Below are 23,253 nucleotides of genomic sequence, written 5' to 3' on the forward strand. Positions count from 1 at the left end.
AAGTGGAGCCAAGCAGACCTCCTTAGTCTAGGAGACAGAACTGAGAGTCTAAGGAGACCAAAATGGCTAGCATTCACAGGACAGAACACCAGAGAGGAGAGAGTTGTGCAGAGAACTCCAGAGAGGTGTAGAGGGTCACCCTGCAGTACTAGGTGGAAGAATGATCTGCACATGCATGTAAGGAAACTATCCAAGGCCAGGAAAAGAATCATCCAAAATGATTAGAGGAAACAGTGCCTGGTGCTCACATGTGGCTTGTAACAATACCTGTTCCCACAAGCCAGACTGGAAGATGGTGTAATTCACAAGGCACTAGGTAAACTACTCAGGAAGGCTTTGCTTCAGTAGTGAGGAATAATCAGACCTAGACTGAGCACTGCTCCAGATTTACTTGACAAGTCATAAAAGCAAGACCCTTCAAGTAACCCTGCTACATACCAAAACAAAGCTTAAGAAGCTTTATAAATACCTAGCACCAAACAAGGTAAAATTCACAAGGTCTGGCTTCTAATCAAAGATTAGCAGGTATGTGAAGAGGCAGGAAAACACAATCCATAAGGAAACTAATTAATCAATGAAAACTGACTTATAACTGATGGACGTATTAGAAGAAAAGGACATAAAAAGTTATTAAATAGCTATGAAAACTGTAAACACTTTTAACTAAAGCTGTATTATGTATGCTCAAAGAGTTAAGCAGAGACATGGAAAACATTAAAAAAAAAAAAGCCCAAATCAAACACTTAGATATGAAACCTGCAGTGTGTGGGATAAAAAATGCACTGGACAGGAATAATAAAAATCAGCATTGCAGAAGAAAAGATCAGTAAGCTTAAAGACAGCAAGAAACTATCCAAAAGAAACACACAGGAAAAAGAAGATTTTTTAAAAAGAAAAGATCAGTAAGCTTGAAGACAGCAAGAAACTATCCAAAAGAAACACACAGGAAAAAGAAGATTTTTTAAAAAGAAAAGATCAGTAAGCTTGAAGACAGCAAGAAACTATCCAAAAGAAACACACAGGAAAAAAAGATTTTTTAAAAAGAAAACATCAGTGGGGATATTGTCAAGCAGCCTAATGTACAGGTAATTTCTGAAGTCCCCAAAGGAGACAAGTGACATAAAAAATATTTGAGGAAATAATGACTGAAAACTTGACGAAAATTAGGACTCACAGATCCAAGAAATGCAGTGAACTCCAAACACAAGGAACATAAAGAAGACTGCACCAAGGCACATCTTAATCAAACTGCTTAAAACCAGGGATAAAGAGAAAATTTTAAGTAAGCCAAAAAACGAGTACCACACAAAAAGGGGTGCTTGTGATAAACAACCAGCAAAATACTGGTTCTTTCAGGATAATACTCCAGCGTTACAGTTATTTAACTTCTTCATAAGCAAGAACACCTAGAAGCTAAGCTTCTTACCTTAAAGAAAGAATGGATAGCAGCTGTGGCTTCACTGCGAACTCTCAGAATAGAACCCAGAACATTCGTCCTACACCTAAGGTGAGGATATTGTCTCAGATACTCCATAGGATGCCTCTCTTTGTATTTTAAAGGGAAATCCTGCCAATGAAAGGAAAAATAAGTTAGAAGCTACAAAGATACTGTTTTATCAAATCAGTTTCCAGGGCATTTGTTAAACAGTAGTGAGTGCTTTAGAATAAAATTAAGATGCTTTCCTTATTTCTTAATATAACTGAATATGGTCCACATTAATTCTAACAAGTCAGTTAAACGGTGGGGTGGAATCAGAGAGACGTGCATTTGAATCCAGCTCTACTACTTACTAGCTTTGGAACCTTGGGCAAAGTTACTTAATAACCACTGAGGCTAACTTGTTATCAAATGTTTATCTGTTAGCTATCAATCACTACTTACAAATAGAGAGATTAGGATATAATTACATAAAATAATTCACTGGCTCACAGTTTAGAATACTGTAGACGTTACAGATTATGTTTTCTATGGCTGTATACACACAGCTGGTGTTCAATTTTAAAATCAGTCAAATGTCCTGGAAGCCCACAAGCATTCATAATCAATTAGCGTTATTTATCACTGTTCATCAACACGTACTCTGTCTCAGAACATGAGGGAGGGTCAAAAGCTTTCTGTCATCTGGAAGAGCAGTGTATATTCATAAAAATTGTAAAGGAAATTGCGATTCTACCTGAAAAATTTCCACCCTGCCAACACTCATTTTACAAGATTGAGAAGACAGGAACAAACTTTCAGACCAAAATCAAAGTGTCAATAAAAAACATAACAGGGAACCTAAGTAAAAGAGCTACAGTGGTAGACTGTTTCAGAGTTAGCTATTCTTTTCAGGGCTTGTGCACATACTAATCAATGTCGTGTAGGAATGAGCCCCATACTTACTGAAGTGACAATATGACCACATTAATAGGAATACAAGGACTGCTAGGAGGTTCAGAACTCCCTAATGTCTGAATACTTAAAAATGACACTGAAATGAGAGGGGAGAGTAGGGGAAAGTATCAATACCCATAGAAACCAAGAGAGAACAATTTAAGAAGAGTAAAACACGTGGCGAGTTTTTAATAATCACGCAACCCTCTAAAAAAGCAAAAATAAAAATGGTTACCATCTCCGTTCCTCTCTGGCTTCCAAATTATTTCCAAGGTCTATTTTTCAGAAATCTTAGAACCTGGTTCCTCATTTTACATGTCAATTAGAATTTCTTACAAAATTACTCAGAACATTTTAAAAAAAATTGCCTATTTGTTTCTTTTTTCCTTATTTTTAATTTCTTCTAATTATCCAAAAGAATAAAAGTGAATTAAAGAAATGTTGTTCCCCTATATTTCCTCATTTTTTGTTCATTAAATAGATGACAGGAAGTATAGCAAAACCACAGAGGAGTCAAACAGCTAGCACATAAACTTCATCTGTGCCACTAATCAGCAGTAGGACCTTATGCAAGTCATTTCACCTGGCTGGGCCTCATTCTCTCCAATTTAAGAAGCTGGATTGATAATCTATGATTTTATTCCCTCTAACCTCTTTAGCAGGCTATAAATGAAAAGCAACTAACAGAAGAGTCTTGCAAGAACAGGTATAAACATGTCTTAGAGTAGAATTTCTTATCTTTGTTCAGCTGAAGCATTGTAACACTCCAGCACAGTCCAATAAAATTTTCTGTGATAAATGGAAATGTCTGTATCTGTGCTATACAGTACAGTAGCCACCACTCGATAGTAGGGACTACTGAGCACCTGAAATGTGGCTAATGCCACTGAAGAACTGACTTTTTAATTTAATTTTTACTAATTAATTATTAAACTGCCACAGGTAGCTAATGGCTGCTGCACACGAAAGTCATTTCAAGGCAGAGCTTTCCTAAGAATGTGGTCTGCCCTAGTATGTCTTTGTCATTACAGCTGACTAGGCATGCTTGTAAAAGTAGCAAATTTCAACAGTGACAGGCACTGCAGAGACGCATCAGAGATGCACAGAATAACATTACTTAGCTCTCACTCCTGGGACTCAGCCACCTACATAAATACTTTATGCTGCTCTCTCCATATTCCTCAGGTCTACAACCTGTTTCAATTGTCCGGGAAGTCACAATCAAAATATTTTAAGTGCCACCTTCCCAATAGTTACACCTAAAACATTGCTAGTATTTTACATTAAGTTTTAACAGCCTCCGTAAAAGTGTCACAAAACATACCTTGGCATCACAATCTCCAACAACTTCAATTTTTTCTGCCTTCAGTTCCACATTTTGCCTTTTGGATGGACTTTTTACCAGCTGCCCTTGAACTTTCACAGAACTCCCAAAAGCCAGTTCTCTATAGTAACAAAAAAATAGCATAAACAAGACATTACATGTAACCCTCCTCTTAATATGAACCTTGCTATCAGAACATTAAAATATTTAATGACAGACATTTTTAACTTTAATTGGGTTAAGAGCTGCATGCAGTTAAGAGACAAGCAAAGGATAGGTGGGGCATACTGTCATGTGAACGTGTTAGATAGAGAGAAAAAGATCTTGATTCCAAGTATCTGGACTTGAGCCTCCAAGCTATGAAAAGCAGATTAGTTTAGAAAGATCACTGAGTGGGCAATGTGAAACTTGGATTAGGGAAATGGGGAGTAGAGGAGATTAAAAAAAAAAAAATCAAAGGACTTAAAAACACACACACACACACACACACACACACACACACACACACCTACTGTCAAAGCTTGAATCTGCTACAACCTGAAGGCTTTCCAAAGATGTCCCATCATTCACATGCAGGAACAAGACTTCCTTCTGGGATCGGACTGAACGAATCCATCCCTAACGAGAAATACATCTAAACATGAGTTTAAAACACGTCAACATTTTACATTTTCATTACATGTACACATAGAAGACTAAATGGAAAAACAAAAAAAGTTCTCATAATCCTGCCTTAACAAATCAACTGCTTTTAGTTCACCCATATGCATATATAATTTTATACAGTCCTTATCACAATGAAATACAGCTTTGGTATTCCACCTTTTTTTGTTGTTGTTGTTTTGTTAATAAAGCTCATCATTCTGAATCGATACCCCAAACCCCATTAGGTTGATGAGCCTAATTCACATAACCAATCCCCGCAACAGTCTAAGTTTTCATCCTGCCCATGCCCTTCTCCCCTACCAGCACACATAACAGGGCAAATATGTTGGTTCCTTTCTCCTTTTATACCAAATTCCCAGAAGAGAGATTATATAGTTCTAGACTAGAAATATCTTTAGAGATTTTTTTTTCACAAAGTACCATACCAAAAGAGTTCTCAAGAAACTTCTCATTGTGAACAATATTAAATAGCATGTAAACTTTCAAAGATACTCTGAATTTAAATGACAGGTATGAGTACAAATGAGATGTCTTCAAAGTAGACCAGTAACACGAAAAACAGCTCTCTCACAGATCACATCCAACTTAAACTAGCACAGAAGTTAAGAGAGAACGTTCTTCTAACAGACTCAACAACTGTGAAAAACATGGTGTCTGGTCAACCATCAAACAAGCTTGGGAGAAATGAGATGATCCTTCCTACTAAGAAGAATTTAATTGACCCTTACTTTCTTTGTATCCCCACCACACCCTACAGACATTGTTATTGAAGCCCTCCTATGACTTATTTGCATGTCCATAATATTTTGAGGGTTTGGGAACCATGCTTTTACTTTTAGTTGCTTTGAAGGCTATTGTCAGGCACATAGTAGATAATCCATAAATGTTTTGCAATGGAAGAATATCTACCATGTACTGAACATCTATGTGACAAGCATTTTCCTAACTTCTTCATATACTGTCTCATCGTCTCCTCACAACAATGACACGGATTATCATTATTCCTGTCTTACAAGTGAAGAACTGAGCCTTATAGGAGGTAAGTAACTTGCCTAAGGTCACACTTCTGGTAAAGGGTAGAGCCTGAACTTGAACCCAAGTCTACCAGGAAGACTTTGATCTTTCTCCAGGGCTACAATGGATAAAATGCAAACTGCCTCAGCGTTGTGTGCAAGGCCCTTCGTAATCCAGAGCGTTTCCAATCAGCAGTCACTTCCACAGCACCGCGGTCTTGCTTTTCACTTGTTAGTAAAAGTTAACTTGCATGAGCACTGTTTAATGTGCTTCTGCCCTAAGCTCTTCATAAATATTTTTCTACTTAATCCTTATAAGAACTTAATGAAGTAAATGTTATCATTTTAGTGATGAAGAAACCTATTTATAGAAGTCAGGATACCCTCATTAAATAGTCAAGGTTTCCAAGCATAGAGCTCAAATCCAAATACAGCTCTTAGTTCAAAGTTCCTGTTCTTGTCAACAAGCTCTTCTGGAATGCTATTTCCACTCTATTCCCAATTCCTCGGCCTGAGGAAACACATCTTCAGGACTCCGCTGAAATGTCACCTCATGTAAGAAATCTTCCTTGACCTCTTCACACAATTAAGGACTTCCCGCTCTGTTTTCTAAGTTCTCTATTTAAACCACTAATACTTATTACATTGTTGTAATTACTTGTCATAGCCATTAAACCAGGGCTGCCCAATTAAAAATAAAATGTGAGAACCACATATGTAATTTGACATTTTTTAGTGGTTATATTAAAAGTAAAGAGTAACAGGTAAAATTAATTTAAATAATGTTATTGAACCCATTTTATGCAAAATATTATCAACATGTAATCAATACTAAAAAACACCACTGAGCTTTGTTTGCATTCTTTTTTGTTCTTCAAAATTGGTGTGTATTTTACAATTACAGTACCTCTCAATTCAGACTAGCCGCATTTCAAGTGGTCAGGGCCACAAGTGGCAGATAGCTTCTAAATCAAACTGCACAGAACTAAAAGCAAAGCCTGTAACCTAAGGAATAGGTTCTGTTCTTTTCATCTCTGAATCCTCTCTAGACTAGAACACAGACGGTAGCATCAATGTATGTCGAATTAATGGATTGATGCAAGAAAGGTTTTGATTTGATCACAGAAAGAATATGAAACCAAAGAAGTGCAAAGAGGGAGAAATTGGTCATACTGCTAAAAGGACATGGGAGGACAACAAAAATAACTGCATCAGTGTGTTTCAGCAATCTAATATGTCAAACCACCTTGCTTGGCCTGCTCCTTTAGGGGGGAATCTTCTATGTGGAGCTGCTGCAAATAATATTAACAAGAGGAATTATAGCAGCTAACATTTACTGATGGTGGACCATGGTCCTAAATGTTTTGTAACTAATCTTCAGGACTCTGTTGAGATAGGGACTACTATTATCACCATTTTCACAAGAGGAAACTGAGGTTTACAGCACAGAAGTGACATGTCCATAATTAACAAGCTAAGTGACAGACATTTAAACCTACGGAGCTTGATTCCAGAGCTCTTTCACACTGCTACACTCCAATCTTTCTCCTAATTTATTAAACCTAAAGTCATATGCCAAGCCCCATTTTAGGCACTGAGGTGCCTACAAGTTGAATAAAAGTTACGGTTTAGTTGAACAAATATTTACTGTTAGCCATGCTTAAATATCAAGACATAAAACACGGTTCCTGCTCTCAAGGAGCTGTACAACTGTGGATACACATAACGAGAGACAAAGGTAAAGGGGGCGTTCATTTTTCTGTATGATTAACAAGTTTACAGGTAATGCCCTGGTATCACGAAAGCAAAGCTCCAGCACTTTGCAAGCATCGGAACGTTCCCCAAAGTGAGGTAATCAAGGAAAGGAGAAAAACGTGGACGTGCACGATTTCCTGCATTTCCTAACTTACCCCTGCTGGTCGTTCTGCCCGACCCGACTACAAGGCAAGCCCAAATGCGGCTATGCCAAGTCAGTCAACGAAAGGACGAATCCACCCCTGTCCGATACACTAACCTGGACCTTAACGCGCTCCCCACTCGCGTTCTGGGCCCTGAGAGCGTCTCGCACGCTCAGCTTGGCTGAAGGTTTGTGCCTCGGGCAGGGAGCGGAGAAGCAGAAGCGCAGGGCTCGGAGCAGGCACCGGGCCCCGAACATCGCACGGCTGCCCCAGGCCCTCCTCGGGACCAGCCCTGATCCCAAACGGGTTGGACCCTGACTGCAGGAATCCTTCTCTTCTCCCCTCTTCGGGCCGCAGCCCTGCCTCAGGCGCTCCAGAGCCGCCCGAAGGCGCCCTTCCCCTTCACGAACCCCAGCTCTGTCCCCACAGAACCTCTCCTCTGCTTCCCTCTTCCCGAAAGCGTGGAACGCAGACAACACATTCGGCGGCAAACTCCAAAAAGAAACACGCGCGCCCTGGACGCCCAGAACACCCCACAGTCCTGCGCTGTTTCTAAACCCACGACCGGACCCCTAGCCGAAACACGCGCGTCCTCCGCCGCGACGTCAGCACGCCAACGCCAACGTCAGCACGCTACGAGGAAGTTAAGAGGGAGCATGCGTACTTGTGACTCCAGTTAAAGAAGAGGCGGGGCGGAGGGAGGGGCGGGGCCAGCAGCTGATATGGGCGGAGCTAAGACACTGGGATTGCAGAGATTCGCTTTGAAGGAACTAGGTAACTAATTCACTTGGGGAGAGTTCTGAGAGGCTTCATTAGCTTCCAGGTGATGCTGAGGGATACAAAGTGAAAGGCAAGGAATGACTGATGCAAAAACAAAGTGCCCAGAAGAAGAATCTTAACTGTTGAGAGGATTAGAGAGAGTGTGTAAGTCTTTTGGAGTTCTGAGAACCGAAAAAAAAAAAAACAGGACAAAGGCCTGCTTAAGTCACAGTTGTGTTGTATCAGATATCTAAACAGACAACTGAATAAAGGGTGATAAGTTCCCTGGCAGAGCATAAGTATGGGATGCCAAAGACTGTTTGCTGGAGAAGGTAGCGCTTTGACAGGTTAAGAGTGAGTGAAGAGACCTTAAACAGAGGAGTCAGAGAAGGCATGACAGTGTGAAGATGCTGGAGAGAGAGTGGAGGAATGTTCGGCATTGCCCGCCAGAATCTTCAAGTCTCTCTCTTCCCTTTTTCCAACATAGTTATCTGCATTTGTTCAGCCTGGAAACAATGACCCTTTCATGTATTAGGCCACCTTTTAAATGTATCCAGGATGCATCTTAAGAACTGCTGTCTGAGTCTTAGAGAGTGAGGATCCTGACTTCTTTTACCCTCTCACCTTACCTAACCTGTTTAAACCAAAGGGTTAATTATTTTCTGAGCAGAGGACCACTGGTCAGTAGTATGATAAAGGCAAGAGAAACCAGTAGGTGAAACTGAAAATGAGCAATAGTTAATTTAAAGTGTACATCACAGAAAGGTGACTATAGCATTTGTGTATCTGGTGCTATATCAGATCATATCATCTTATTTCTTTTTTCAAAGTTGGAATGACACTTCCCCTTTTAGAATCATCATTTCCAGAGAGTAGCCAGGGTGATGTTTCTAAAATGAATATAATACCACGTTGGTAATCATGATGGTTAGTGCCATAGGATCCTTACTATGTGCCAGGATTAATATATTAATATTAATGTATAATCTTAATATATCCTTCACATATTAATTCATTTAATCTTCACAATAGCCCTCTGGAGTAGGGATAGAATCATCATCCCCAGTTTTCAAAGGAGAAACTGAAGCTTAGAGAAGTTTTGTTGTTTGTACAAAGTTACGCTGGCAGTTTGGCACCAGAGTCCATTCTCTTACCCACTTGTAACTCCAGTGATAAAACAACCCTTCAGTTGCTGTCTCTACAACATAAGGAGGACTTGCCTTTTTTAGCATGCCTACCAGGCTCTCTATGACCCATGGAGTTCCCTAAAGTGCCCTGATTTGAGGAACAGAAGTGAAATATCCTTACTGTCACCTTTTGATATTGCAGGTGTGTTCACTGAACACTGTCAGCATTACTCGTCAGGTCTGAGGAGGGCTTTAATCAGGCTCAGCGTGACAAGTTTCAACTAAACTCGCAGAGCTTCAGGACTTCTAAAAGGTAGGCACGTTACGCTGATACCCCACAATGTCATGAGTACCCTGTGTTCAAGGTTTTCATTATGCTTGAATCTACTCATAGAACTGTTAACACCCGAAATTTGAGTTCAAAGTCATGACCTCAGAGTACAGAGGAACATAGTACTTGATTCAGAAATTATGGAGACCTTAGGTGTAGAAAAGAAATAGATAAATATTGTGAAGCATGTAATGGTGACTACAACTTAAACTGAAAAATGGAGAGGTACACGCACAGCCCAGAAAAAGTCACATTTTGTAGTTTGGAACTTTCAGAAAAGCAGCTCATAATCTAGAAAGAGAAGCTAACAAGTAAATGATAATTAAAGGAATAAGCACGAAAGAGTAGTAGTAACCAACTCAAATTTAGTTTTTGAGATATATCCATGTAGCTCTAGTTCATTCTTAATATTCCATTACATAAATGTACCACAATTTATTCATTCTCACTCTGATAGCTATTTGGGCTGTTTTCAAAGTTTTTCTATTACAAGCAAAGGTGGATTTACTATGAAGCTAATGAAATTTAAGCTCAAAGCCCCTTATTTGCCTGTACATCTTCCCCCCGCCCTCCCTTACCACCCCTTTTTTCCCCCACAGTGCTGGGAGTTGCTGGGAGTTGTAGTGTGAGAGGGGAAGCTATCAGGAAGCACTTATAAAGGAACTCAGAATAAAGACATGGATTTCCAAGGCTCTAGAAGTTTCTTCTCTCATTATAAATATTTAATATTTGTAATTCTGTATTATTATTTTTCTTAAAGAGAATCTCCCAAATTACATAATCTTCAAGTCCCACAGATTTCAATCTGCCCCTGATTACAAAAATGCTGCAAATAAATATGCTGGATACACATGAGTTTCTCGGGATCATAAGCCTACGGTATACACATCTTCAGCATTACTAGATACTCCCAGATTGCTCTTCAAATTGTTGGTTCCAATTTATATACCCTCCAACAGGCTTCTAAGAGTTCTCAGATCTCCATACCTTTAATGACATCTGACAAATTCAGACTTTCTAATTTTTAACCAATGTTGGGTAAGAAAGAATAGCTCAGTGTTTAAGAGATTCTATGGTTTTTTCCCCCTCTAAATTCCATTTCAATTATAACCCCCCCATCATTTTCAGTGGCATGGTGGAAAAGAGCAGCAGCATGGCAATCAGAAGTCCTGGTTCAGATCTCATCTGTACGCCCCACTAGCTGTGGCATCTTAGGAAGTCAAACATCCTTCACAGAGCAGTTGCGACCAAATCTTGTTGTGAATTTTGTGATAGAGAAATGGGTATTGTATCCGAGTGAACACCCTCCATTATTTATGAGTTACTTTAGAGTTAGGGAGTCCCCTAAATTTCATCAGCCAACTTTAACTCCCAAAATAGAAGGCTCAAGAAGAATTCCATCTATTTTGTGCACATTTCTTTTAGGTACAGACATTCAGTGTGCACAAGAAATTACCAACAGGGCTGGCCAGTTCCGAATGTTTGCTGGAACTTTTACATACTGCATGTTTTAAAGTCTCCCCTGAAAAATTTAAACAGTATTTATTACTGTTATTATGAAAACAATATACAAACATGAAAAAAAATCCAGGCAGTAACAAATGGTATAAAATAACAAAGAGTCTCTCCAACCACCCTATTTCCATGTACTATCCTCAGTGGTAGCTAATTATCTTTACATACATTTTCTAGACATAAAAGTATTTGTGCGCATATACATATATGTATGGATACATATCTACATATGCAGTTAAATACAGTCTTTGTTCTGCACTTTTTTGGCTTAATGTATTTTAAAGGTCTTTCCACATAACTAAACATAGAACATCTATATGACTTGTAATGGAAGCATGCTACTCTATTACATCGCTGAACTACAGTCAAACTATTTTCCCTACTGTGGATATGTAAATTGTTTTCCATTTTTCTCTCTTGCAATCTCCACTGAGTATGTTGTGTATACACTACACACACAGAACTTGTGTATCTGCAGGATAAACTCCTAGGTATAAGCACAAAAATCTGTTTTAAAAAACACCTTTAATGTCGTTATCAGTGTCCAGTCACTCTTCTTCATTCTCATTTTGAAATTCTGATCTTGCCCACCATGCAACTAACCATACAACTTTTTATATATTTGGCCAAGACCTTCTGGCAATATTAGAAAATAAATTTCTCTAATGCCCTGTGACCACACTGCAGTTAAAAGAAAACATACTTTTCCCAGGGGTGCCCAATTTTGTCACTCTTCAAAATTTAAATTTAGCAGAGATTGGACACAGCCTACCACTAGACGGATTGCTACAAATTCTGATTTTGTACCATTATTTCTGGAGTTTAATACTCGTTAACTGACTGGCCCACTGGTAAGTGGCTGCATTTCCTAAAATGGGTTTGAAAGTAAATTATACCACCCTCTGCAAATAGGTTAACGGGTAAAGCACACCAACTTTTTAATGAGTTTTAAAATTTATTTATGTATTTATTTTACAATGTCATATTTTCATAATTGAAGTACATAGCAGGTGTACAATATAATCATTCACAATTTTTAAAGATTATACTCCATTTATAGTTATTATAAAATATTGGCCATATTCCCCATGTTGCATCCTTGCAGCGTATTTTATACCTGACAGTTTGTACTTCTTAATCCTCCACCTCCATCTTGCCCCTCCCTCTTTCCTCTCCCCACTGGTAACCACTAGTTCCTTCTCTGCATTTGTGAGCCTGTTTCTCTTGTTACATTCACTTGTTTGTTGTATACTTTAAGATTCCACATGTAAGTGACATCTTACAGTATTTGTCTGTCTCTGGCTTATTTCACTTAGCATAATGCCCTCCAAGGCCATCCATGCTGCACACCAGAAACTAATATAACATTTAAAATCAACTGTACTTCAGTTAGAAAGCAAACAAACAAACCATTTAAAATATGGGCAGAAGAACTGAACAGACATTTTTCCAAAAGAGGAAATGCACATGGCCAATAGGAACATGAAAAGTTGCTCAATGTCACCAATATCAGGGAAATGCAAATCAAAATCACAATGAGACACACACCTGTCAGAATGGCCATCAAAAAGAACATAAGTAACAAATGTTGCAAAGGATGTGGAGAAAAGGGAACCCTTGCACACTGCTGGCAGGAATGTAAACTGGCACAGCTACCATGGTAAACAGTAGGGAGGTTCTCAAAAACCCAAAAACAGAACCACCATATGACCCAGCGATTCTACCCCAGACATATATCCAAGAAAAACAAAAACATTAATTCAAAAAGATACATACACCCCGTTATCAACAGCAACATTATTTATAATTGCCAAGACATGGAAGCATCCCAAATGCACATCAATAGATGATTGGACAAAGAAGATGTAGTTCATACATGCAATGGAACACAACTCACCCACAAAGAAGAAGGATATTTTGCCATTTGTGTCCCTTCATTCATGTTTTTTTTTTGCACTTCAAAAACCAGAATTTTATAAAAATAAGTATGTCTAATTTTTTTATCCACCATTCAGCTTTGTTCAATCTTAATATATTGCCATATTTTTTCATATTTTAAAGAAATAAAATATTATAGATATGTTTGGAGTCCTCTTCTATAACCCTTTTCTTTCCCTCCTATGAACTGAATTATCTTAAAAATTGCTATTTATTATTCCCATAAGCGGATTCTGCCTGCTTTGCAGATGTAGATATACAGACAGACACACACAGAGCAAACATTAAGCAAGAATCTTTTGAAGGTTTTATATAAATGGAGTCATACCATACAGATTTTCTGCCAAAATTATTTTTAACTCCATTTAGGGATTCATGTTTGGTAACCCTTGTTACTCGTTATTTAGTATTCCATTGTCAAAATTACCACAGTTTAATTATTTATCCACCTACTGATGGACCTTTATGTTTTTTCACTTTTTTTGGATACTACAATGTTGCAATGAATATTCTTTTACCTATCTCCCTGTGAAGTATAGAAATTACTCTCTAGGATATAGTCATAAAGGCAGACTTAAAGGATCATAAGGGTTTATACAACTTTAGCTTTTCTACATATACTGCCAGAGTATGGTCCACAGTGCTTGTGCCAAAGTCCCCTCTCAGCGGTAGGGTATGAGGATTCCTGCAGCTCTGTATATTCACCAATACTTGCCAGTACTAGGTTCTGTCAGGTTCTTTTTCTGTTGTTTAAATTTTGTTCATTTCGTGCATATGACATTGTATCTCATATGGTTTTAATTTGCATATCCCTAATTTGTAATTTAGTTGAACACAGTCTATGGTTATGGTTCATTTGGGGTGCTCTCACTGCATTTCTCATCATATGTTCCGTTGTTTGTCTTCTGATTATTGATCTATAGGAGCTTCTTCTGTGTTCTGAACACTAATCCTTGGTCAGATATACGTTTCAAATACCTTCTCTTAGTCTGTGACTTATCTTTATGGTGTTTTTATTATACAGAAGTTCTTAATTTAAATAGAACAAAATATATCAATCTTTTCTTTTATGGCTTTGGCTTTTGCATTATTAAGAAATCCTTCCCTGCTGTGAGGAATCCTAGATATTTACTTACAAAAAGTTAAAAGTTTTCCTTTTCACTTACTGTTAATTCACTTAGAATGTATTTTTGGCTATGGTCACGACAGGGACCTCCATTTTTCTCCTGTGGATGCCTACTTATACCAATGTCACTGATCCATTTTTCCCTATTATAATTTGCTACAACACATATGTCACATTTCAGGTATCTGCCACATTTCAAACATGTGCTCGAGTTTCTAAGGTTTTTGTTCCATTGGTCTATTTGTCTGTGCCTGTAGCAATACTGTACTGCCTTAATTCTGGTATCTGGCAAGGTGAATCACCCCCACCTCATCTCCACCCAGCACCCCCTCACCCCCCATTGTTGATGTCTTTCAGCAGTGTCCTAGCTATTCTTGGCCTTTTCCTTTTTTATATAAAATGTATGTGAAATTTAAAATTCTTTTAAAAAATCTTTTTTGGGGTATTGATTGAAATTGTATTTATGAGTTAACTTGAATATACCAAATTTTAAAATAAAAACGTTTGGGTGCTTAAAAAAAGAAATTATTCCCATAAACAGAAGAATGGATAAATAAGTTGTATTTAATTAACATACTACTCTACAGCAATGGAAACAAGTAATGCCATAGCCAGCCAGAAAAATGACTCTCACAAACATAAAATTGAGCAAAAAAAAAAAAATACACAAAAGAATACATACTGCATGATTCATTTATATAAAATATACAAATAGGCAAAACTAATCTATAGTGATAGAAGCCAGAAATGTAGTTAACTCGGGGCAGAAAATGGGAGATATCATGAGAAAGGCTTCTGCAATGTGGTATTTATTATTCTATTTCAAGTTTTGGAAGGGAAATAGATACTTGGGTGTGTTTACTATGTAAATTGTATAATTTGTACACTTGTACATTACTAAACTTCAATTAAACGTTGTTTAAAATGTTTCATTGATTGTATTATGTTCATTATGCAGTAAGCAGAGTGAACAAATTATGATCAAATTTATAATCAGATCTGGATTAAATCTTGGCTCTGCCAAATATTAACCAGGTCACTATGGGCAAGGACATTCCCTCTCAGAGGTAAGGGATAACTTACTTCTTTGAAATAAAGATAGTAATACTTGCTCAAAAGATCGTCAAAATGAGTAACCAAGATAATATATTAGGCATTCAATAAACTAGGACTATAGAATTATTACGTCCTAAGAATGGGTAGTTTTATTATCCCCTTTATAGATACGGTAACTGAGTGTTTAAGTAGTTTACCCATGATTCCTCAGCTGATAAATAGCAAACACTAGAATGCAAGTCCAAGTTGTTTGGATCCAGAGTTTTTCTTCTTAATCACTATGTGGATGCCACAGAAGCAGAAATCCTTGTTGTTTTGTTTACTGATAATTCCAAATGCCTAAGAGTTCTGGCAAATTATATGGTAGTACTCTTAGTTAAAATAAATAGTATTTTTCATTAAACTAAAATTCAAAAATAAAATAAAATGACAAGTTACCTGGCTTTAATTGAACTGTTCTAGCAAAGTAATATGCTCTGCTATTTTAATATGATGTTGCCATTAATAATTTTATTTAGTCTGTAGGAAGTGAACTATATAAATTTTTTGAATGATCATCTAATTTTCCTGCCACCTTGTGGTGGCATATACATATTACAAAGAGAGATATTTTTATAAAAAACAAATAAATCCCCTTTGAGAGCTGAATCTGTACAAGATAGCTTTGAGGTGGTGGCTATGAAGCAGATGGTTCTCCTCTAAAAAGTATCCAGAGCATCATGAACTGCATTGTAGGGGGAAGACATGACAGAGATTTGGTAAAGAATTTATAAACCATCTTGACATAGAAATCCAAGTTATCCTTCTCAAACTCTCACAAAAAAATAGAAAAGGAGGGAACACTTCCAAACTCAAATTACAAAGTCAGCATTATCCTAATTCCAAAACCAGATGAGGATACTACAAGAACAGAAAGTTATATGCCAATATCCCTGATGATTATAGATGCAAAAGTCCTCAAGAGGGAATATTAGCAAACCAAATTCAACAATGCATTAAAAGGATCATACACCATGATCAAGTGTATTTATCCCTGGGATGCTAGTACGGTTCAACATACACAAATCAATCAACATGATACACTGCATTAACAAAATGAAGGATAAAAAATATGATCTTCTCAATAGATGCAGAAAAAGCATTTGACAATATTCAACATCCATTCCTGACAAAAACTCTCAACAAACTGTGTACAGAAGGAATGTTCCTCAACATAGTAAGGGCCATGTATGACAAGCCCACAGCCAACATCACACTCAACAGTAGAAAACTGAAGGTGTACAATCAGGAACAAGACCAGGATGTCTACTCTCGCCATTTTTATTCAACATAGTATTACAAGTTCTAGCAAGAAAAAATTGGGCAAGAAAAAGAAATAAAAAAGGCATTTCAAATTGGAAAAGAAGAAGTAAAACCGTCTCTATTTGCAGGTCACATGATTTTTATATAGAAAACCTTAAGGATACCACCAAAAAACACAACTAATACACAATCTCAATACAGCTGCAGGATACAAAAGCAATTTACAAAAATCAGTTGCCTCTTTATATACCAACCATAAACTATCAGAAAGAGAAATAAAGAAAACAGTCCCATTTACAATTGAATCAAAAAGAGTAAAATACCTAGGAATAAATTTAACCAAGAAGGTGAAAGACCTGTACACTGAAAAGTATGAGATGCTGATGAAAGAAATTGAAGGCACAAATAAATGAAAGGTATTCCATGATCATGGATGGGAAGAATACTGTTAAAATGTCCATACTACTCAAAGCAATCTACAGATTCAATGTAGTCCCTATCAAAATTCCAGTGCCATTTTTCACAGAAATAGAATAAATAATTCTAAAATTTGTATGGAATCACAAAAGACTCAAAGTAGCCAAAGAAATCTTGAGAAAGAAGAAAGCTGGAGGCACTAGGCCTCCTGATTTCAAACTATATTGCAAAGTTATAGTAATCAAAATAGTATGGTATTGGCATAAAAACATTAGACACATAAGCCAATGGAACAGCATAGTGTCTAGAAATAAATCCGAGCATATACGGCCAATTAATTTATGACAAAGTTGCCAAGAATATACAATGGGGAGAGGACAGTCTCTTTAATAAATGGTATTGGGAAATCTGGATGGCCACACCCAAAAGGATAAAACAAGACCTCTGTCTTACACTATAAACAAAAATCAACTCAGAATGGATTAAAGACTTAAACATAGATTGGAAACTATAAAACTCCTATAAGAAAACATAGGTAGCAGGCTCCTTGACATCTGCCTCGGTGATGATTTTTTTTGGATTTGTCAAGAAAAGCAAAAATAAACAAGTGGGATTATGCCAAATTACAAAGCTTCTGTCCAGCAAAGGAAGCCATCAAGAGTATGAAAAAGCAACCTATGCAGTGGAAATGTTTGCAAATCATGTATCTGATAAGAGGTTAATATTCAAAATATGTGACACACTCATACAACTCAGGAAAACAAACAAACAATACAATTAAAAAATGGGCAGAGGATCTGAATAGATATTTTTCTAAAGAGAACATCCAAATGGCCATCAGGGACATGAAAAGGTTGCTTAACAACACTAATTGTCAGAGAAATTAAAATCAAAACCACAATGAGATATCACCTCATACCTCTTATTATGGCTATTATCAAAAAATAGGAAATAAGTGTTGGTGGGATTGTGGAGAAAAGGCAACCCTTGTGCAGTGTTGGTGGGAAGGTAAATTGCTGTAGCTACTATGGAAAACACTATAAAAGTTTCTCAAAAAATGAGAAATAGAACTACCATATGATTCATCAGTTCCACTTCTGGACATCTATCTGAAGGAAACAAAGACACTAAGTTGAAAAGACATCTGAACACCCATGTTCATTGCAGCATTATTTACAACAGTCAAGACACAGAAACAACCTAAGTGTCCATAAACAGATGAATGAATAAAGCAAATGCAGCACACACACACATACACATATGTATATACACACAATGGAGTATTGTTCAGTCATAAAAAAGGAAATGTTGCCATTTGTGACAACACAGATGGACCTCGTGGGGATTAAGTGAAATCAGACAAAGAAAGACAAATGCTATATGATCTCACTTATAGGTGGAATCTAAAACACACACACACACACATTCATAGACACAAAGAACATATTGGTATTGGTTGGTGGTTGCCAGAGGTAGGAGGTAGGGAATGTGTCAAATGGGTGAAGGTGGTCATAAGGTACAAACTTTTAGTTATGAGATGAATAAGTTCTGGGGTATAATGTACAACATGGTGACTATAATTAAAAATACTGTATTGTATATTTGAAAGTTGCTAAGAAAGTAGTTCTAAGTTCACAAGAAATAAAATCTGTAACTGTGTGGTGATGGATGCTAACTTATTGCAGTAATTAATCATTCTGTAATATAAACCTGTATCAAATCATTATGCTGTACACCTAAACATGACACACTATTCTATGCCAACTGTACTTCAATTAAAAAAGATACTAAGAAAACAAACAAATTTAACCCATAATGCAGCTAAAATGTAATAATACACTGGCAATAAAAAATATTCTTAGAAATGAAAACAAAACAAAAGAAATCCAAGGTTAAAATCTGCTCTTTAGGAAACCAGCAGAAGCTGAAAGGACTGCTAATTATATACTCCTCCCACCTGAAGTAGAAAGAGAAAATGAATTGTGAATATGAACTTTCATTCCACCCAGGGGCTGGAAGTTGAAAGTGATTATAATCTGGGTCTGAGAACAACTTGTTCTCACTTTTTTATTTTTTGAGCATTTAGCGGCGGGAGACTTTGTGATGCCAGTAGAGGAATTTTTTCTGTACAGTCACCTATAGAAAAATCAATGCTCTCTAATAGAGCCTGCTAGTAACCTCATGTTAACATTCACCAAAGAGATATATATGATGAGCTACTAATGAATATAGCCCAGGAAGAAGTCAGTTTTAGAGTCCCTACCAGAGTACTGTCCTATACTTAACTTCTTCCCCTTCTTTGGAAAGTCACTACTGATATAGATTAGTAAGTGATTTTACACAGAAGAAATAAAATGATTCATAATAATAATGTTAATACCAATAATTACCATTCACTATGTTAAAGGCTTTAGACATATTATCTCATTTAATTCTTTCAACCACTCTAATCATCTACTATTTAAAAAATATGTGCCAGGTACTCTTATAAATGCTGCAGATACAAAAGTGAACAAACTAGACAAAACCCCCTGTCATCATAGAGCATAACTTCTAGGGGTAGAGACAGACAGTAAGTGCCTAAATGTCTTAGGTTGTTTTCAGTGCTATGGAGAAGCAGCAGGGGAAGGGGTTAGAGAGCGTTGGGGAGAATTACAAATTTATATAGTCACTGAGGAAGATCTTTCGGGAAGGTAACACCTGAAGAATTACAAATTAATATAGTCACTGAGGAAGATCTTTTGGGAAGGTAACACCTTTTAAGCTATAAGGATATGTGAAGGAAGAGGGTTCTAGGCAAAAGAAAAAGCAGGTGCAAAAGAAAGTATGAAATAATTATCTAGGAGAGTGGAAGAGTGAATGCGCTAGGGAGAGATGTTATGACTGGTACATTGCTTTAGGGAGTTCTCTTGTGGGGCAGTGGTCACTTCCATACCCTTTACCTGGATTTATCGATTGCTAATATTTCACCATATTTACTCTACTGCACTCTGAATGTGTGCATTATACGTATATACTATACACACTATATATATGTATAATTTTTCCTCAGCCATTTCAGAGTTGTAGACATGCTCCTTTATCCCCAAATCATACATTATTTATTTCCTAAGAACAAGGGTCTTTTCTTATTTAACCACAATATAATGATCAAATTCAGAAAATGTAGGATTAACTAATACTATCTTACAATATACAATTCATTTTTCAGATTATAATCATTGTCCCAATACTGTCATTTATATCAGTTTCCCTGTCTGACCCAGGATCCAATCCCATATTACATGTGGCATTCAGTTGTCGTGTCCTTTCTTCTCAAATTAGCCAGAGTTCACCTCTGCTGTTTATAACCAAAGAATCTTAATGATACAGCTTCTATCTGTTTACAACCAAAGAACCTTTATGACATAACAAGTTGTATCATTTAATCCTAATCAACTCTTCCAGAGAGGTACTAAAATCTGTTTTACAGATCAGTATGATGAAACTCAGAAACTTAGGAGACTTGTCCACGATGACACAGTAAGTTCTAGAGCCAGGATGTGGATTCAAATCTTTTTCTTCACTCCCAAGCCCCTGCTTACTCCATTGCAGGCCTGGCAGATATTAATAAACCACAACCCCCTGCAGTTTTACAGGCCAGTGTGGGAGAGACAGACAAATAACTAGAATAGATGGCAGTAAGTCCCAACCACAGAAATGTGTACAGGGTATAGATGGAACATCGTCAGTGAACTTATTTCAAGTACGACAAGAGACAGCGTCAGGGCTTCAACAGCAGTAGCAGGACACAAATTCAGTTTTCTTTCTTGATGCCAGCTGGGTGTCTGTAGATTGTATATCTACTGTCCAAAGCATGATTAACATAAGTGCTGATCAGCTAGTGTCCAACACACACTCAGGAGGTGCTATGTTTAGTTGGCTAACATTATTAACTTTGACACCTGCTAATGCAACATTACCTCCTGAATGTCAGGGACCCATGTAGTTCCTACATCATTTCAGTTCTTTGCTGGCCATTCTGATGAATGCTGACATTACCCAGTGCTGACATTTAGCTGCAACATACTGCAATGTTCCTAATCTGTTACCTCTGCTTAAAATCTGTCTTGTTTAGTTTGATAGTTTTAAAATATTGACATTATAAAAGGAGTTCTGAAGGTAAAAGTATCTCACCCCTTCAAGAAATCTAGAGCCCTTTCCCTTCTCTTTTTGTAAAAAGTCAAATGAAAAATAAGCATGAGGTGGGAGGAAAACTGGAGCTACAAAATCAGAGCAAATAACATCTCCCGTTTTGTGGCTTCAGTTCAGAACCTGGTGACAAAGAGGAAATACACAAAAGCCAGGAGCTCAGATGGCATTGAGGGAGCTGAGGCTTGGAACAATTATGAGTAGTTTCAGAGTAACAGGGAGGTGCTAGCAAATCAATGGACCCCTGTGCTCAGTCAGGGGGCTGGCTGAGCATTTGCTGGGGACCCCAAGAGGGATGTGAGCAGTCTATGAAGGAGAAGAACTGGAGAAGTATGCTGTGATATCTGTTATTGATAAGAGTATTTAATTTGTATTTAGTAAAAAGATTGTAATACTTAACTTTCATGTTAAGTTGTTCATAAGTAACTTACATAAGTAGGGGCTGAAGTAATGTTGAATTGGATTAAGCTGAGAGTGGGTAAGACTAGTCTACACAGAAAGACCTACATTATTTGTGGCTCTTGGGATACATCCTCAGCCTAAGCTATCCTGAACAGGGACAACTTGTGACCTTCCACCAACAACTGAAAGCCTTGTCAAGGGGGTTAACTGATTTACTAAACGTCTGCTGAACAGTTGTTGTGGACCAGACTTTGTCTTAGGGGCACGGACATAAACAAAGACATCTTTGTTTCTATCTTTAAGGGAGCTCACAATGATTACTGCTGGCTAGCCATTCTACCACTCCCTCCTCTCTCAGTTCATCCGTGGAAGTTTCAAAATTTAAAAGCACAGAACATCAGCATCAGAATAAACTCCTGAGATCATTTTCTGCATCCCCCTGCTTTTGGTAGGACCACTCCAAATTCACCCTACATGATAAAGGGGCATATATACTCCTTTTTAAACATCTCCTAAGGTAACAATGAATTCACTGTGTGATCTAGCCTAGGGTCTCACAACGTACAGTGTGGAATTCTTTCCACAGAATGACAACATTGGTGCAATGATCACAGCAACCACTATTTATCGTGCATGCGGTTATGTGCCAGTTCCTGTGCAAGACACTCTACGTATCTAATCTCAATTCAAATTCACAATTCTGTAAGGTAAGTACATTGTCCCCAATTATATCTGGGAAAACTGAAGATCAAGAAGTTAAGTGGCTTGCCCAAGGTCACATATCTAGCAGGTGGCAGAACTGGCTCTCAATCCCAGGGTAGTCCAACTCCAGAATGCACCAAACTGCAGTACTCTTTCTTCTCATCTGTGGTAGATGTACTTCTCAACTCGTCTCCCTAACACACTCCCTGATCATTGTATCAAAAGCATGAACTAGAGGGAACACTCCTGAAGTTGTTCTATGAAACCTCCATCACTCTGATACCAAGACTAGACAAAGACACCATCAAAAAAGAAAATTACAGACCACTATCTTTGATGAATACAGACGTAAAAATGCTCAACAAAGTATTAGCAAACTGAATCCAATAGCACATAAAAAGGATCACACACCATGAAGTTTGATTCATTCCAGGGTCATAAGGATGGTTCAATATACAAAAATCAGTGTGATTCATCATATCGCCCAAAGAAAAGACAAAAACCACATGATCATCTCAGCAGTTGCAGAAAAAGCATCTGATGAAATTCAATATCCATTCATGATAAAAACTCTCACCTAAGTGGCAAAGAGGAAACATATCTCAACATAAAAGCCATTTATGACAAACCCACAGCCAACATAATTCTCAACAGTGAAAAGTTGAAAGTCTTCCTGCTAAATTCCAGAAGACAAAGATGCCCACTCTCACCACTTCTATCTGATATAGTATAGAAGTCCTAGCTACAGCAATCAGACAGGAAAAAGAAATTTAAAAAGTACCCAAATTGGAAGGGAAGAGGTACAATTGTTGTTATATGCAGATGACATGATACTCCATATAGAAAACCCTAGAAACTCCACACAAAAACTATTAGAACTAATAAATGAGTTCATCAAGGTAGCAGGATCAAGATTAATATACAGAAACCTATTGCATTTCTTTACACTACCAATGAATTAGAAAAAGAAAGTAAAAAAAAAATCCTGTTTATATTCACCTCAAAAAAAAAACAAAAAAACAAAAAACAAAACCCTAGGAATGAAGTTGACCAAGGAGGTGAAAGACTTGCATGTTGGTAACTATAAAACATTGATAAAGGAAACTGAAGAT

General features: G+C 37.3%; 1 protein-coding gene across 5 annotated transcripts in view; it reads right to left on the bottom strand.

Annotated features, from left to right (window-relative positions):
• The window catches only part of NARS2 (asparaginyl-tRNA synthetase 2, mitochondrial), a 130,983-nt gene that overhangs the window by 95,845 nt on the left and 11,885 nt on the right, over positions 1-23,253 (bottom strand). For 2 of the 5 annotated variants that reach the window (XM_010990147.3, XM_031460435.2), the window contains exons 1-4: positions 7,392-7,880; positions 4,207-4,316; positions 3,699-3,819; positions 1,427-1,567 (exon numbers count right to left, since the gene is read on the bottom strand). In XM_010990147.3, the coding sequence (XP_010988449.1) occupies positions 1,427-1,567; positions 3,699-3,819; positions 4,207-4,316; positions 7,392-7,532 (513 nt within the window). In that variant the 5' untranslated portion in view covers positions 7,533-7,880. Of the gene's footprint in view, positions 1-1,426; positions 1,568-3,698; positions 3,820-4,206; positions 4,317-7,391; positions 7,881-23,253 lie in introns of those variants that run through there. The other 3 variants (XM_064492753.1, XM_064492754.1, XM_031460437.2) reach the window with 3 other exon arrangements.

Source organism: Camelus dromedarius, chromosome 12 (genome assembly GCF_036321535.1).
Source record: "Camelus dromedarius isolate mCamDro1 chromosome 12, mCamDro1.pat, whole genome shotgun sequence".
Classification (NCBI taxonomy): domain Eukaryota; kingdom Metazoa; phylum Chordata; class Mammalia; order Artiodactyla; family Camelidae; genus Camelus; species Camelus dromedarius.